General features: G+C 43.1%; 1 protein-coding gene across 1 annotated transcript; it reads right to left on the reverse strand.

The window, feature by feature from the left end:
• Positions 1–2,458: 2,458 nt before the first annotated feature.
• On the reverse strand, positions 2,459–16,020 carry adgra1a (adhesion G protein-coupled receptor A1a). Its single transcript, XM_034559195.1, has 7 exons — positions 15,949–16,020; positions 15,309–15,604; positions 9,896–10,023; positions 7,636–7,759; positions 6,288–6,439; positions 5,484–5,579; positions 2,459–5,390 (listed from the first exon to the last, which is right to left on the reverse strand). Exons 2-7 carry the CDS (start codon positions 15,309–15,311, stop codon positions 3,899–3,901), a joined length of 1,995 nt encoding a protein of 664 aa, XP_034415086.1. The 5' UTR covers positions 15,312–15,604; positions 15,949–16,020; the 3' UTR covers positions 2,459–3,898.
• Between the last annotated feature and the right edge of the window lie 2,700 nt (positions 16,021–18,720).

Genomic DNA, 18,720 nt, shown 5'->3' on the forward strand with positions numbered 1-18,720 from the left:
ATAATAATAGAAAAAAAGAAAAAAACTCTCACATTAAAATGTTTAGACAGCATCCTTCGGTGTCATGACACTAACAGGCGATCCCGGCCTCGGGGCCCGGGAAGATGCCGGAAGCTGTCATCACTTGTACATGGTCATCAACGTGAACGCTTACATCAAACTGGGGTATGCCGACATATAATTGAACATCTGTGTTTAACCTACAATAAATAACTGGGTGATTTGACTCATTCCTTCTTTTAATCAACACTAGCTCCAGTGTGAAGGCCTGATTATGGCCCGAAAGGTAGAATCAAATGTAAGGATGAGTGAAACTCAGATCACTTTCACTTGTTCCAAATGTGTTGCGATACCATGAACCAGAGAGGCAAGCAAAAATAAAGCAGGGTTTACTGCGAGAAGCCCGGTTCAAGTGATCCTAGCATATCGAACCAGTATTAAGTTCGACAACATAAACTTGACATATTTATATCTCGTTGCTGAATGCATGATGGGACATTTTCAGCACAGAAAAATTTATGAAACCATACTCCCTATGCCCAAACCTAACCTCAAGGAATACAAGCACCCAATCAGAGACAGGAAAAGGGGAGTCATGCCTCAGTCGCAGTAGAATTTGTAATACAGCATCATAACAGCGAGCGAGATGATTAGCTTAGCACGAAGCCTGAAAGGAGGGACATACAGCTAGCTTGTACTGAAGTAGCTTATCCAAGTGAAGCTGTTTGATACTTAATAATGTCGCCACAATTCTGCTAAATATCTTTAATAACTATTTGAGCGTCCCTTCACACACATTGAAAAGACACTTTTATAGGAAATCTTTTTAATATAATTCATCTAGATTATCTAACTTCTAATTCAAATGATTTGCTTTCATTATTAGGCCCACTTCTCATATTATCAGACGTATTAAGTTGTGTTCTACAGACGGTCTTTTTTCACTTTTGGGAAACATTTTTAATTAAATATATATAAATATACAATTAAAAACTACTTTATTTCCTTTCATTTCACTGGTGTAATCAGACGCACACTGGCGCTGAAGGCACGGCAGCGTTCAGGCACACGAGTGGAGGCGCATAGAGCTGCGTTCATCGCCAGCTGGTGATATGAAACTATATTATGAATTCTATATGATTGATGGCAGAGCGTTTGTTTTTGTTGCGTTGGCGGCAACGATGTCGAGAGGAAACACTGTGGCCGATGGTGCGATTCCATTGCTCAGCTCGTGACGTTTAGCGTCCACAGCGCTGGCTCAAAGCTTTCCAGTCAAAACCAGACGGCTCTTTTCTTCCTCTTTGGTGGTTTTGGCAGCGCCTCCCCCCGGTTTGCTGTTCTGATGAAGATACAGCACCACCATCTGCGTAATGACAGGAATCCACCAAGTTCAACACTGTGTGATTATGCTTAACATGCTTTAAACTTTATGCTAAGCTAGGCTAATCGCCTCTAGCTCTGCACACTGACATCATTTAACTCAGAAGACAGAAAGTGTAGAAAGACCGATTGAGTCTGACTGATGGAGTGTAACATTGGATCGGCCCGAGCCGAGACGGAAAACTAGCCTTACCCAAACTAAGCTAGTCTGGCCGGCTACAGCCAGGCTCGACTGGTTGTGAAAGCACCTCTCTGGAGAAAACGTATAGACATTTCTGGAACGACATGGAAGGGGCCGCTGATGATCTTCTATAACCTGAGTTCAAGTTTGTATGATACAAACTGTACGATCTCTCAAGACGCATTGAGAATGAGCTGTGTGTACTTTCGCATCACAGTGGAAGCTGGCACATCTTTTTGGCACGATACAAAGTTTGTGCTTTGTAGCACATTGACGGGTTTTATTTATTCATTATGATCTCACCAGGTGAGTTACTATAGTACATACTAGTGCAATATTTGTCAGACGTGAGTCTATTTGACTCCATTTGGCAGCATAGATAAGGTGTCTCCATATAAAATCTTTATAGGCTTTATAAATTAATCTTGATCAAGACGGATCATAAATGTAAAATTCTGCAAGGGTGAATCCATAATAATAAACATATAGCACAAAACCACACCACATCTGTATGTATCTACTCATGCACTGTTCCACACATACAAAAACACACACATGCTCACACTGATTCAAAAGTGTTTTCACATGTGGAACCACTAACATTTAAAATGATATTGTGTCTAGAAATGCCGTTAGAAAGCAATCGATCCAAGTATTTAAAGGTGCAATCAGTGGTATTTGACTGCTTCTTGCTTCTTATATTTCACTGAGGATTTGCGGATGTTGACCTCTCCTCAGTGGCTGCTGTGAGTTTGTTTTCTGAAACGAACCATAAACTAGTCATAATGCACTCGGCACAACGATTCCATAGCAACGATTTTTATGAATTACTAATTATTTAAAAAATGTGAGCGGAAAGCACCTTTTAGTTATGTTTTTCTTTTACCCTGTTTTGTTCTGTTAATTGTTATTCCACAGCATGACTCTGCAACAACAACCACGCTTCCGTTTTTGTGGCTTTTGTCGGAAATGTGTCAGAGGTAGAGTCCAACGATACAGTGGAGAAAAGTGCAGATGCAAACGCATGATATCAGGTTTTAATTTAGAAACAAATATAATAGACAGAATTACCGTCCGTCTGTTTTCTCTCCGTTTTGTGATGGATGCATGTCGCCGGGTCCCTGATAAAGCTACTTTAAAGCTAACGCTTGATAAAGCCAACGCTACATTGATCCGTCGAGAGAAAAGAAATATGGAAGGTATTCTGTGTTACATTTGTTTTTAAATGACCCTGTAATTGTGCTTCTGTCTCTGAATTTCAATTCAATATTTTATGCTGTGACGGCCTGGCTTTATATTTTTTAATTAGTTTGTCAGTATGCCCGGTACATTCTCGTGGACGCAATATCTCAGGGAATTACTTCATATTTGGCCCAAACGTCCACTTGCACTCAAAGATGAACTGAATAGAATTTGGTGGTCAAAGGTCACCGTGACTTTTACAATACATATTTTGGGCCATAAATCAATAATTTGTATGCTAATTATGACAATTTCACTCAAATGTCTAATGGGATAAAATGATGACGTGATCTTGGATGGACATGGATGTGAACTGCAACGTGACTGGTTGCGGAGGCATACAACCGCAAGGCGGTCATTCTAGTTCAATGTAGTAAAAGTACATTGTACATGAAGACGAGGAATACGTTTTGCTTTCTTGATAAGAATGCTTTTCTTTTCATTTCATCCCATTAATAATCTAGTAATCAAAGAAATAATCAACAGATTCATTCATTATCCAAATAGTAAATATCACAGCATGGCTACACTCACAACTTGGTAATAAATGCTGGACAACATTATTTATTCATTACTTGTTAAGTTTTAAGGGTCCATGCAATGTTTGGGTCTCTTATTTAAGTCGACTCATTCATGGTCATTGAGTTTGGGAACTTTTTCCACTGGTTTGTTTGGGATAAAGTCTAAAGTTTAAAATCTTTACACCTGCATGCCTTTTGACTGTAGGAGGAAAGTGGAACTGATGTGGTTTCAAACTTTCCTTCTTGCTGTGTCATTGCTAACTACTAGCCACTGTTCCCCTAGAGAGCCATACAGTACTGATTGCAACTTTAAACTACATGGAGCAGAATATTCATTGAACACTAATTGAACCTCTCTTGCATTTGAATATTCCTTGCAAAAACGGATTAGTAACACACTTAAAGATAACTTTGTCATAAAGGGCTTCAGAAATATCATCAGGGTACGAGGCCTCGCTGGAAACTCAACCTGTGGTTCAAGGGGCAAAGCTGAACGCATTGAGACCCAAACACTTAAAGGAGTAACTCGATTACAGGGCTGCTGGAAGGTGTGGCAAGTACAAGTGTAAGAAAACTATACAGTGGTTTCATTCCTCCAAGGGCCAGTCCGTATGTTTCCTGTGGTGTCCGAGCCGAACAGGCCTTCTTCCTGCAAGCTCCTGTTCCGGCCGATGGTACCTCGCCGGGTGACGGTGCCGTGCTGCCGAGGCAGAGTATTTCTTGGGAACCCTTTCTGCTCCACCTCTACGCAGAGATTATCCTTCTCTTTATCTGTTGCCTTCGACATGCAGCTGTATGCTTCGGGGTCTTGCTGGTATTGCAAGGCGAAGGGGTCGGGTTTCTCACTGCAGCTCGTGGTGGAGGAGTGATCGGCTGAGCTGTACATGTGCCACTGGCAGGTGTGGACCCCATGAGAAGGCAGGTGGAGGCTATGACAGGAAGTAATGCTGTCGTGCATGTTGTGTGTCCGGCTGTGACAGGAAGCCATCGAGTCTTGCACGCTGTGGCAGGAGTTCTGGCGTTGCAAGCTGTGGCAGGAAGCAAGCTGCTTATCCAAGTGAGGACTGGGGCAGGGAAGCTGGAGGTCCGGGTGTGGGGTGTTGGAAACAAGTGGTGAGCCTTCTAGGTGGTGCGCTGGGTGAGGGCTGTCTTGGTGTGAGCTGTGCCCGTTCCCGTCCATACTGGTGGAGGTCATGTGCAAGCGGTAGTCCTGGAGGCATGGACGTGGGCGGTTGAAGGAGCGCGACTTTGTTCTGTCATTAAGGCAGCCCTGTAGAGGCAGAGCGGGGCGAGGGAGCTCGTCGGGAAGCGCCTGCGGACGCAGTGAGGGCAGTGGCTCGGCGAGAGGTGACATGGGGCTCGCGTTAACGGGACTCATCACGGCCACGCAGCACGGACCCGTGTGATTGGGCGTGGGGTTCTGTGAAGGTGGCATCATTTTGTGGTAAGAACTCTGCACAAGGTGAGGGGAGAGCAGAGGCTGCTTGCCGGAGCATGGGGAGCTCAGGTGGCAGTGTGGCTGATGGAGCTCCTGCCTCGGGCTCTGTCCGTCCCCGTCCTCGGACTTAGACTTGGACGGGCAACAAGCCCACCAGCGGTGCCATACGTCATCACGTTTGGCACAGTGCTGAATAAGAAGGAAGAGTCCCAGAGTGACACAAAAAGCCCCATACAGACAGCTGAATATCATATCCAGGAAATGTCCCAGTGATACCGCCAACACTCCCAAAGCCCAGGTAGACAGGAACAGAAAGAGGGTGAAGGCTGTGGCCCGGAGCTGAGATTTAAATGAGTGCTCATTGGCCAGCACCGACACGCCTGTTGCAAATGGCTGACAGTCCCCAGTAGGCCCAGAAACTCCCCCAGTGTTGGTATGACAGTGATGGTTTGACTCGCTCGATGATAACTGCTGCTGCTCCTCACTCAGAACTCGCAGCTCATACTTCTTCTCTGGGTGGCGTTTAAGCTGGATGTATGTACACAAGAAGTACACGGACATGACTAAGACCAGAAGACCCATGGGGGCATAGAAACCTCCCAAACTTGGTTCCCATGCCATCCAGCAACTGAGAAAAACACAGAGACATAAACATGTGTTCTATTTACTAAAGAATGAATGAAAACATGATTGTTCACATATAATTTAATGTTGTACTTACTACAAAGCATCATCCCTGCTGCCATAGTTCTCCATACTAAATGCTGCCGTAACGCCAACAATTATGAGAGGGATTCCATCACTCACAAGATAAAATCTGCAAAAAAGGTTTAAAATGGTACAGTATGAATTATGGCTGGGTAGCAGAGAGGCAAAAGATAATCCAGCTGAATCAACAAATACATTTCTGTTAGAATTCTCCATCCACCATCAAAAAAGACACTTGGCTGCTGAGCCGCGCTGTTAAACCCTGCTGTCTTTATTAAGCTAGGCTAACATCCTGATTAAAGCTTGGTATTTTATCACACAGATTTAAGGATATTAATCTCTCTCACATCACTGTCAGAAAGACGGCTAATAACTGCTCCAAAGTGATGAACTATTTGAGCTCAATGTTGCCATAAAGATCAGATTATTTTTTCTTTAAACTATCATCCTATTAAAATCTACGTGAAGAAAAAAAGATGTGAGCTTTGCTTAAATGTTAACAGATGCTTTACTATAACATGAGGCATCAACTAACCAAAAATAAGTGATGCAAAACTCTTTTCTGATTTAGTAACTCAGTTTTAAGATTTGTTCAACTTCAAATTCTTTCAAATTCAAAGTCCTCACTTGACTTTGATTGTAGTCAACCCTCTTGTAGGAGTCACACAATCTTGTAAAAGAGAGACAGTGGTCCAAGGGCACTTGCATTGCGGCTATAATTAATAATGAATTCACACATTGTCAAGTTGTCAGGTAACCAGGACATTGTCGAGTCCTGTTGTGCACATAAACACATGCTCACTAGCTTACAGCTTACCTGAAGATAGTTGGTTTGGTGCGAGTCTGGCCTGGCCGATCCCTGTTCTGGGCCCGAAGAGGGTCTTTGGACACATCTTTACAGATGTTTCTAGCAGTAAACGTCAGCCAAAGCATGGTAGACAAAGAAGCATAGTGGAGAACAATGCCAACCTGACAGAGATAAAGTTGTAAACAAAGATTATTAAAAGCAATACAAGTTTGTTGTCCAATTAGCATGTGAATGTATTAGTGTTTTGTGTCCATGCATTTTGAGATAATTAGTAACATAACTTGCATGTTAACATGTTTGTTTGTGTCAATCACAATGTTATTGTTGAAAACAATAAAGACATTTTGATGTGTTATAGTTAGCTTCGTATGCCAGACAATGTTAGCTCTTTTAGATTATATAGATAAATCTGTTACTAACAATATGGTTCATTTTTGTACATGCTTTTTCCACTACGTTCCATGTGAACTGGTAAGTTGTCAATTTCAACCCGGAGTCGGACCGAAGTTGGATTGTGATGAACCTCATCAACCCTGACTAGAAATCCAACATGGCTGCTCGAAATGTATTTTTTGTTAGTACTTTTGTCAGTCTTATCAGTCGTACACTCAGTACCGTCCAACTTGTAATACGTTGTTATCAATATCAACTGTTATTGCTAAGAACGACTAACAATGGCTACCTTGGCGGGAGCAAACCTCATTGTGTATCGCTAACAACGGCTAACAATGGCTACCCTGGCAGGAGCAAACCCCATTACTTATTGCTAACCATGGCTAACAATGGCTAATCCCCATTAGATTTTCGACTAGCTGCACTGGGATGCGGCCAGCTCCGACAACCAATTTCAAATGTGTACATTGCCTGTGTGTTCTGACTGTAGCTGCTGTAGCTGCTGTCTTCCACTACCTGGGCTAATTTACTCAGTTAGCGTACCGTCAGCATGTTCACAGAGCACCACTGTACCAGTACAACCCACAAAGCTGCTAGCATGGCTGTATACTCTTAGTCTTGTTTGACAGTGATACACAATATAAATACTTCATCACACTGATCCACTGAGACTCTGTGGTTTTATAAAGAAAATCTAAACAGAATATATAGCAAGCCGTAACAGTTTTTGCTCATGGTTGAGAGTTATATCTTAACACTCAGTGAACATTGGCTTTCCTGTGGACATTGATGCCTCTTTCAGTTTCTGAGGGATGCCTTTAGCTGCCAGTGACCTCAAAACTGCTTGACCATCAACTGAGGGAGCTTTCAGTTCTCTTTAGATCATAAAACCTTTCGGAACATGTTTTTTTAAAAGTGCTGTGGAATAACACTATGCTGAGAAAGTCGGAAAACCACAACTTACAATTTGACACACAAAAGGTAACTGGATCTGATTGATGCCCCCGGCGAAAACTCCAAACGTCAGCCCCGTGTGGAAGAGGAAGTTGAGGAGTGTGTGCCAGCCATTCCTGCTGATGCGGATCACACTGCAAAGTTCAAAGAAAAAAAACGATGAGCGTCCACTGCTGGGGAATGTATGAAAACACATCATTTTTGACCTTGAGAAGTATTTCGGGATAAGGCAACATTTACCTGTTTGGAAGAGTGACACAAATAAAGTATATGTGGACATTATTGCTAGAATTCTGGAAAACAGGACTAATGTGAGTACAAGGATGGATCACATGAAGTGGTTAGAGTGGCAGTTGGACATTAACATAGTCTAATCAAGACTCATTTAAATAAGACATTTTTTTATCAAAATCATATCTGTACACATGACATCTATTGCTTCTGTCCATCCGGGGAGAGGGATCCTCCTATGTTGCTCTCCTGAAGGTTTCTTCCCTTTTTTCCCTGTGAAAGGTTTTTTTCTATTTTTGGGGAGTTGTTCCTGATCCGATGTGAGGTCAAAGGTCAGGGATGTCGTATGTGTACAGATTGTAAAGCCCTCTGAGGGGAGTCTGTAATTTGTGATTTTGGTAATGTAGTTATGATTGTGTGTTTTTTTCTTCTTCTCAATAACATCAGTGAACACAAAGAAAAACATTGTAAATGTTCATTCGTCAACAGCACAACCTAAACCTCAGTTCAAATATAAAAGATCTGATTTATTTTAAATTTCACCTTAACCACTTTGGTCATTTTCACCGTATTTCCACATGTGACTAAGTCTGCTTTCACACCAAACGCGACGCGTTACTCGCAGGAGTTTACTCATTTTGTGGTAATTTGCGTCATTTGCACCGAGTGGAATGGAATCTCCCTGGAAACCGAGCCATTTATCTCCGCCGTCCACCATGGAAGAAATAACAAGTATTTCTGCTTTGTACATGTTGTGGAAGTCCCACAAACGTCAGAACAAACGCCCTCGTGTCTGGGTTCATAACATCATGGTCCAGCCCCTAGATATGCTGCTATAAGCTGCTGGAGGACGTTTTAGGATACACTGAGCTCCTCTCTCCTCTTCTCTCTTTTCCTATACATGGTGAACATGAGAACCAGTGTTTTTTCTGAAAGATGTATTATATCATGGCTGAATATTTAGAGGATTTGGACCATGTGGATGTGACTGGAGATTTCAGAACGAGACCTTTCCGAGCAAACAGACAGGCGGGATCAAGTATAGCAAAAATAAAATGGTTATAGTAGACGTACATTCTCTCTCAATACGAGATCAATTAAAACAATTATCGTCCCCATTAGACACTCAGATGCAAAAACACGATAAAATAGGATTCTGGTTGAAAAGCACCAAAGTGACTCTTTAATACACTGCCCACATGCCTTATGTACACAAAAAGAACAATTGTTCGCTGTAACAATACTTGCTGTCCCTACTAGTCCTGAGGCGAACCCTCACTATAGTGACCCCGCTGTAAGAGATGGGGATCACAATCCACAGTCCTCGTTCCATGCTATAATGAATTCCCGACTTCAGCTGAAGCTGATATGACATTTGAGCAGTCTAGGAGACGGCGCGTTCAGACCGAAAACAGTTCTGGGTCAAAACAGTGCAATTAGCTGTGTTGTTACTCCTGGAGTTCACAAGAAGTCAGCTGGCCGCAGGGCCTTTTCCTGTAGTGCCCCCTTACTCCGAAATAACCTCCCTGCTTTTTGTTGGGGCCTTTGAATCCAAACTCTAGCCCATGCTCGTCTTCTCTTTCACTCCTTAGTTTCTTCTACTTGTCCTTCCTCTCTTACAATTTGTCTTTTCCGTATCAGACCATCGGCCACTCTGGGACCTCTATCTCTCTCTCTCTCTCCTGGCTGTATGTGCTTCATTCCAGATGTTTTGGATCCGGATCTCCATCCTCTGGGGGATATTCAGTCTGTCCTCTTACAGGTCTCCCTGGTGGTGACGAGGTTGTGAGGTTCTAGCTGTGAAGTGGCTCAAATCAAGACTTTCACACCAACCAAGACTAACTTTTGGAAAGAGGATCAGGATCTTGTCCCCCTGTTTCTTTCGTGTTAGGAAGGGGATGCTTTAAGACCTCAGTTTGCTTCAAGCTAATTAACGTGTCCTTTACGGCAACCAGCGGCTCTTGCAGCGCACATGAGGGTGTCGCATTGAGATTGACTTGAAAAATGTGAAGCCATCCTTCACTAAATGTTCTCCTCACCTTTGGTGGACAATGTAGGTCATGATGGAGACGAGCAGACAGAGCAGCATGACTGCTGTGCAGGCATACACCACTGGATGCAGGTAGTCCCCGGGGTACGGTGGGAAGGACAGCACTCTCTTCAAATCCTGCAGAAGTGTACACATAGAACGGAATAATAGGATCCACAAGAAAAAGAGCACATGCAGAGATGTACGCCCTCAGTCAAAGGAAAAAAAGGGATGTATAACCGCTTTCGTGTTGCCAACAGTTATATCTCCAGATGGTCCTGTGTTGATCGAAGTACATCGTGACTTGTGTGTAGGTGCTTTTGTCTTCCTACGTTCGGATTAAAGGAGAACTTCAGCATTTTGAGAAAAATATACACCGAGCTTTGCATTAAGTCTCCAGTTACAGTTACACCCACCAACACCACTAAAGCTCACCGTTTAACATGTTGTGTCCAGTTTATTTCTGTATACAAATTGAAATATTGTATTTGAGTTATATCTTAGAACTATTTCTTAACGAACAAAGGTTTGTTTGTCAGATGCATGTTAGCAGCAAACCTGCCAACCTCACTGTGACCACAATACTGCGTTCAGATGAGGGTATACCATTTGTCACTTAACCACTTTCCGACTTGTAAACTTGCCCGTGTCGACATCCAAGTCATGACTGGGAGACTTGGACTTTTGTGAGAGCTTTGATGAATCTGACTTTGCACTTGATAGTTTGGAAGTACCTGAAAGCCAAACAGGAACACCTCACATTGAGGCTTTCTTTCAAGCTAATTAACACCAAGGCTAATGGACATAGTTCTGTGTCACTTTGGTATTTTTAATCAATACACCATCAACTCTGCAAGTGTACAATTATCTTGAGTTGCCCAATTCTGGAAATGTTTGCAAGTTGCAAACATGGGACCAAACTTTTCCTCACTTCCCTGGAGTCAACGAGCGATGAGCGGTTCTCCACAATGTCGAATGGCCACATGCTCCGAATGGGAACGCCCCCCCGACAACGCTGCAAGCTGCAAAATACCGGGAGCCAAGCAATCGCTGCGAGCGGCCACTCGCTCCAAATGGGCCCTGCACTACTAACCTAAATAGCTGAACAAGTAGCGCCACGGCTACAGTTTCTAACCCTGATGCCAACAGGCACTTTCCTGTAAGATTGCTCCTAAAAGAAGACAATCACGGTTCCTCTATGCAAATGCTAACATGAGCTATGCTAACATCCAGCGTCGCTCATGCTGGTCGGGATGACTGCATGAAGCCTGCAGAGTTGCTGCTGGAGGTCGGACTGCGCTGCATGTTTCCAAAGCCCTGCAAGACGGTGGCGAGAACGAATTGTCCAAGTGTCGAACGAATGCAAAAGTCACAACGCAAACGCAAAAGCATGGAAGTGAGCAACAATGGATTTGTGACTATGAAATGAACCGACTCTTATTGCCGCCATTTGCATTGGGCTTTCGCATTCCTTTGACACTTGTCGGCCACAGAATAGCAGAATTACTAATGCTTCTTTCAAAGTGTTTTACATAAAATTTCCTACCTGGTACCAAGATCTAGCAACATCTCCCTCCCCCCCATGCATTGTAGTGTTATGTAAATGTTAATAGTTATAACTATGGCTTGCCTTGTTGCAGCAAACCCTCTCAGCTTGCAGTAGTTCAAAACAGAAGTCATCGTACTGCTTAATGTAGCTGTAGTCTTGCCAAACTGCACTGACATCACTGTCTTAAAATAACATCATTAAACATGTAAAACAGGGTAACAGGGGGTTGCAGTGTCTCCTGAAATGTGAAATCAAATTAACAAAAGGCACATTATCAGACCACGTTTGGGAAGCTGTATGTTTGCCTTCCAATTTTGTTTGCCTTCCAAACAGATTGTTTTAGCACCATAAAGGATGTATTCCTGCCTCTACTTCCATCCTCTTGCTGGATGGCAAAGCAGTACCAGGGTTGTAATCATATCTCTGGTCAACCAATACACATGAGCTTTTGAGCTTTCATATCGGGCTTGCAGTTGCACTTGCTCCTACTTTTATGAATGTTCACATTCACAGAAGCCAGCGGCTTTAGACCGGCAACAATGTTCACATGCACACTTATATTCTGCTATTAATCCAGATATGACAATATTCAACATTTTAAAGGGTAACACAATATTCGGTTTGGATATCCAGAATTAAGCCTTCTTCCGAATGTAGCATTTTCCGATCAAGGCGTGGGATTTGCTGATATTAGTCAGAGTTGTTAATAATACTCATTTACAAGGCACGCTCATTTACTCATAGTGGGATTCATCATGTTTACGGTGGGCATTTATCCTGGACAGTTATCCGAATGTAAGGAGCGTTTCCTTGAATCCGATGTGGCGCCCTGGTACAAAAAAAGTTAAAGAAAGTTAAGGTAAGAATACGAAAATGTTCTTTCACGAGTTCTATTGTTTGTTCTTTTTCAGAATAAGGGCCAAAAAGTGGAATATGTTGACTCATCAATTACAAATAGACCGGTCCTCCTTCCACTGTCATCTAAGACCGGCGCCACGCTAATGTATTGGTGACAGTCGTCATTGCTCAAGCCTCTGTGAGCCTTCACATCCACCGATGGAGAGCATCAAGCCGGCCATTTGCATTACAGCGCATGAACACAACGTTACTTATGCATTTCGCCACAGTCACAGCCACAAACAATCAGCATCTGCCATCCCACATTTACATGAGGAAGGGGGGGTGCAACACAGTGGTACAGAGCTGCCGTGCGATCAGCTCCAGCGATTCGGAAAGAATCAGAATTTTAATAATATAGGCTCGTCTTGATGCCGGTTGACGTCTCCACACACTGTGCCTTTCTGGGCGGTCCCATACAGATGTTCACAAACCACGCAACAAATGTTGGGGGGCAAAAAAAGGGGACTGTGTCAAAACTTTTTCTAAAATATTTTAAACTACTCCTTCAACCTGCACTTTTAATTGACATTTCTTAATTGATTTAGTCTCTTTTGGCCATTTACAAATCCATGAACAAATACATCTCATGAAACGACGAGTCGCTGCGTTATTACTATTATTTCGGCTCAGATGACTTGGCTGCGGAGGCATGAAGTGTGGAGGAGGCCGAGAGAAAGTGACTCACATACAGTAAGTGATGTGCATCTCCTGGACAGGTCTAGCATTCCGTCCGTTTTAAAAAGACAAAACGTGCCTTTAAAAACAACAGTTAGGCCTTCTCCTTTCTTTCACTGGGACGCGGTCCTGCGCGTACATAATTCAAGATGAAGATTCCTGCGGAGGCACGAATCAAGAGCTAACTTGGCTCCGTCTTCATGACAGCGTCAACTCGCTCTTCCTTTGTGTTCCAAGGCCTTGTATTTTAGAGACACTGTCATGTCTTCCTCCTCTCATCTCCTTCTCTCTCTCTCTCTCTCCGAGACAGCATGCTCTCTCATCACGCTCCGCTGAGCAGCCCATCTATTAGACGGAGCATGACTGATTAAATCCTTTGCGGATCCCATAAAAAATGGAGGGAAAAAAAAGAACACACACGCGGCAACAGCACAGATCTGTGCGGACTACACTCCACTTATCTCAGATGACCGAACCATGAGCTGTATCACGAGCCAAGATTTGGTAATTAGGCTTCTTTTGTTCTGACTCCGTCGTGAAAACATGCTTGTTTTTTTGGCATTTTTTCTTTTTGAGCCTTAGAGCTTCTCACCAGATTACACCACATCCAGGGGTTTTAGATACAAGTAACAAGATACAAAATCTAATTTTCTTCCACATACTTTTGATCGGTCGGGATCGGAATCATTCATCTGGTATTTTCTTCTATGTTTCCGCGAGATGTACGAGCTACTTTGGGCACTCTTGAGGATTATCGGTCCAAAGTGTATCGGACACGTTTGATTAGTGTAAAGGATGTTCTTAGACGAATGTATTCGGGGCTGAAGATATTCTTTAATTGATTGGTATCATCATCTACTATAAAGCCTGATTTCGTTTCGTTGGCTCAGTGGAAATCCTACCTGAACTCAACATACATAACTGGATTTTTAGGGGAGGAAAAGCACCCGAGGGAAACAAGGATTAATAGACCTAATGTAGAATGATGCAAACAGATGGGGGAACATCATCACTAGGAGCCGAGTGCACCTTAGAAGATAAGGCTTGATGGCTAACCAGGCTCAGCTAGCAACTGACCGGGGAGCGGTATACAGTCTGGGTCTACGCATACATCCTCTGATGATGACATTTACATCACGTGGGCTCTAGCGGACACTCGCATTCGCGGAAAGTACATATGTGTCTTAAGGCTCCATGTTCACTGAGTGGAGATTAACTTGTGGAAATTTGGCTGAAGAAGCACTCTGGTGATTTAGTGCTGCACATCCACACAGATGAAGGACCGGACAGCCATGCTAGCTGCTCTGTGAGACTGTTCCGAGGCACGGCGGTGCATTGAGCTAGATGCCATACTCACAATGCCAATGTTAACGTGCCGATGTTCAGCAGGAACAACGCTTTGTAACATATTGATCTCCTTAGCGTAGCGTGTTAACTTTTGCTACAGCTGAAGCTGAATGTTATTTACTTTTGCAGGTATTTGGTGATAAACCAAAGTATTGTACACATTGGAATCATGCTGTCACTAGGGAAAACGTCAGAGGATCGCTCAAAGTTATCACAAATCATCCTGAGAAGGACGTGAATGTTTGAACCAAATTTAATGGCAATTCATTCTATAATTGTCGAGATATTTCACTGAAAACTGACCACATCATGGTGTTTTGGCTCAAATACCAGAAACTGGCCTACTACAACCACCTCTTACTTACTCATTAATAACTAATGGACAGAAGGTTGGAGAGACAGGGTGGGCAGCAGGGGAGCAGGCGGCCACCCTGTGCCAACAGCATGCAGTTTGAATGAGCAGTATATGGGTTAACAACCCATAAACGTGCATTTGCCTTGTCACATTCTTCTGGTTTCCCACTGATGTTAGTATCTACCATCACTAATGCATGATGGCATCTTTACAAGTACATATTCTACATCATCATATATCCATTCAGTATTTATTTATTTGCACCTGTTTTCTCATTACTTGTGTTTTCTCACAGTCCTGTCTGTTATTTACCTCTATCTGTCCAGCTTTACTGTCCTTGTCCCGATAGCTGTTATTACTACGACAAGTATATATGTATGTTTGTTTGCTCCATTGAAAGCTATACCTAAGGATCTGAATCAGTCTATAAACCCGTACCCAGTACCAGACTGGGAGTTCATTTGGATGAGCTGCGTTTTCTGTAAAATGTCCACAATGACTATAATACACTCATATATTGTCCGCCATAAGCAGCAGGCTAATGGTTAATGAAGGCCAAGCCTCAGCTATGATATATAGTGAATAAAAGCATCTTACCATTAGCTTTAGTGGAGTTACACTTGAGTTGTGAAGCTCTGGTCTCTCCAGGAGGCCCCTGCCTGGCCCCCCTCCCACCACCCTACCCTGCGCCCCCCGGCTCCATGAGAAGATTTGGAATCAAGTTTGTTCTTCTCTCTCCTCCCAACAGTCCGGTGCGCAGCAGAGGACGGTCTGCTCACAGGAGTTCGTCCATCAGGCGGGCGCTCCTCCTCCAGCTCGGCGGCTCCGGGAGCGGCGCTGACGCTGACGCGCGGCCACGGCCTCCCGGTCCCGACTCCATGTGCACGGCAGCACTGATCGGGGAAGAGGCAGAGGATTCATGTGGCATCGGAGCGCTCAGAACACACTGATTGACAGAGGACCGTGGGGGTGGGGGCGGGGACGGGGGGGATCAACACCGAGACATATCAAACTGATTGTATTGTATTTTAATAGGGACGACAGATGGGAGATGGATATCCTATATGCTTTATCATTTCTTTGGTATGGAACGTGCGTGATTGGACAATAATTCCGATCTATTTTTTTTCTTCTTTTTTTTCTGCAGAGTTGTTATTAATGGTACGGGCAAAAAACGCATGCGCATATAACAACGATATACATATTATTTATTTTTGTAAGCAAAATGCTGAGTTACCTGCGGCGGCGTCCTCTCCTCTCAGCTGAGCAGGAATCCGGACCCTCTTCGGCGCAGGTCAGCGAAGACAGTGGCGGCGCTCGGTTCGTCGGTAATGATGTGCCGCATGTTACGCAGCGAGCAGGGGCGGGGACACCCGCTTTAAATAAAGTGCAAGCGGCACTCGAGGGGGACGAGGGGGTGACGTCTCCTCCTCACAGTCCAACAGCTGCAGGTTGTGGCAGCTATGGAAACGAGTCTTTATGTTATGAGATATGTATTTATGTATCTGTGAGGAAAATATGTTGCCTTGTAAAATAGCCTACTATGGGAACTTTTTGGACCTTCAGACATATAGAGGAAATATAGAAGAAAAAAGACATATACTCTTTTTTCTTCTATATTTCCCTCTATAGATCAGCTTTAGCTAGATATTTTGTAAACAAGCTTAGTAATAGTGTTTGATCAGAAGTATCAGGCCTGATTGAGCAGCTGTCAGAGTCACACTCACAGACGCGTTCTATAATAAAACCAAAGGGACACTGAGAAGCTGCTCCCCTTAAACGAGTTAAAACATGACCGTGAACACGTGATTTCTGGAGAGACAGCACCACCGTGCGGCCGTTTATATAGCACACTTCTGTCTGCCATCCTTTATGAGCGTGGATTCATGGCTTTATTAATGTTAGATAAGGCATTTATGTTTCTTTTAAGATAATATACAAGCCATTAATAAGTATAAGGTTTTGGGATGTCAGAAAGACACACAAGCCTTTTTACGCCATTTATGAAGGGTTTATACGAATGATTGCATGCATTCAATCATTCGTATAAACCCTTCATAAATGGCGACTTATCGGAACGTAACAAGTGCGTAAAATGATCTGCTGGCAAACTGAAAGATACAAGATAAAGAATAAGAAAAGTGTGCTGAGAAAATAGCATTTAAATTCTCTCTGATCTCAAATAGCAATGTGTCTGAACCCAAAGGACTGATCTGATGACCGCAGACAAAGATGGACTTCATTGAACAGCAGTGCAAAGGCTTACACACACAGAAGGCTAACTGGACCTTCTTTATGGGGAGCATGGCTGAAAAACGTAAGACTCTAAAGTCTCGGGTGGAGCATCTCTGCATCCTTCAGCTCTCCGTTAATCTGCTTGTGGAGAAACTGGTGGTGGAACTGACGGAGGGAGAGGTGCTCTCAGTTTGCCCTTAGAGGAGGAGGAGTTGGTGGTGAACATGCAGGAAGTGGAGGGGGAAGTGGAGGAAGCATCCCACAGCGCAAGGCTTTTGATCAGCTCCTGGTAGATCTGGAGGTCTGTCCAACAGGGTCCAGCAAGGTCCAACAGGGTCCAGCAAGGTCCAACAGGGTCCAGCAAGGTCCAACAGGGTCAAGCAAGGTCCAACAGGGTCAACAGGGTCCAGCAGGGTCCAGCAGGGTCCAGCAGGGTCCAGCAGGGTCCAGCAGAGTCTGGAGAAAACCACAAAGACAATGTGTTGTATTTAAATACCGTGCATCACCAAACATTAGAAATACCATTATAATCATATTGTAGGATAATTCAAGTTCAGAGCCCGACTTTCTAACATTTGATGAATATATTGATATTATTCCTCACACACTTGCTCGTTTTTTTACTAGTTTTCTGTGCTTAAATATTAGCCGGCTTTGCTATTAATATCCTTTAGTATTAATTATTATATGTATTACAAAACATATTGTTGGATATGCAACAAAAAATAAAATTACATATATATATATATACTATATGTACTTTAAAGTACTCCAAATATATTGTCTCTTCTACTGGAAATACTATGTTCAAGTATCTGTTGTACTTGATGTATCATCTAGAATTATTCTAATAACAATAATGACAACATATATATATAATAATAATAATAATAATAATAATAATAATAAATAAATAAAAGTATTATTGTAAGGCAGTCATTTTAATTAACTTGTGCACGTGGTGGGTCTTTTTTGAAGCTCCGATGCTTTGAGCTGCAGAGACTTTGAGGTCACCAGTGCTCCGCCCTCACTGCGGATGCAGTCCGGTTGTGCTCACCTTCTTCTCGTGGGGCTCCCTGATCACACTGGGCCTCTGGAGATCTCTGGGGGTCTTCCCTTTGGGTTGCAGCTGTTTGGGTTTGCTCTTGAAGGGCAGGGCCTTCTGGAGCTCCTTGGGGATCTGGAGGCGGTTGAAGTGTCTTTGGGCTCGGACCACCGGCTGGAAGGGGAGAAGGACGGATATACAAACATCAAGTCAGGATCTCTATTTGGTGTTAAAGCTCTACAGATGCTCGAACTGCACGAGATCTCAGAGAAGAGTTCAGTTGCCACAAGCTACCCGTGTGCAGTTAACAATATTACTATCATTTCAAGACAAACTGCCAAAGATATTGTCAATATAGCTGACACGTATACTGATTTTATTAACCTAACGGCATACATTACATGTATATAACCACAACAACATTGAGAGAGAGAGTTTTTCATATAGTTATGGCTATGTAGATTTTATCATTTGGATTGAGAATGATTATACTTTAACAATAAACACATACATGTCAGTGATATGAACAAATGTGTAAATTACAGTATTATTAATTAATACAAAAACACAAAAGCCAAATGTATTAAGTAATCGGATACAATTAGTCAAACAGATGTACAATTAATGTTAAACTGCTTGAAAGGTTATATTTAGTCCTCATGACAAATACAGAGAATAGGCTTTAGTGAGAACATGCTGTCATTGAAAAAGAAGAATAAAACCACTGAC

Source organism: Cyclopterus lumpus, chromosome 19 (genome assembly GCF_009769545.1).
Source record: "Cyclopterus lumpus isolate fCycLum1 chromosome 19, fCycLum1.pri, whole genome shotgun sequence".
Lineage (NCBI taxonomy): Eukaryota > Metazoa > Chordata > Actinopteri > Perciformes > Cyclopteridae > Cyclopterus > Cyclopterus lumpus.

Bases quoted from the DNA above. Each gene is read 5' to 3' on its own strand.
- adgra1a (XM_034559195.1), bottom strand. The intron at 6,440-7,635 runs GTAAGTTGTGGT...TATCTCTGTCAG, and splicing joins TACCTTTTGTGTGTCAAATT to GTTGGCATTGTTCTCCACTA. The intron at 5,391-5,483 runs GTAAGTACAACA...TGTTTTTCTCAG, and splicing joins AGCAGGGATGATGCTTTGTA to TTGCTGGATGGCATGGGAAC.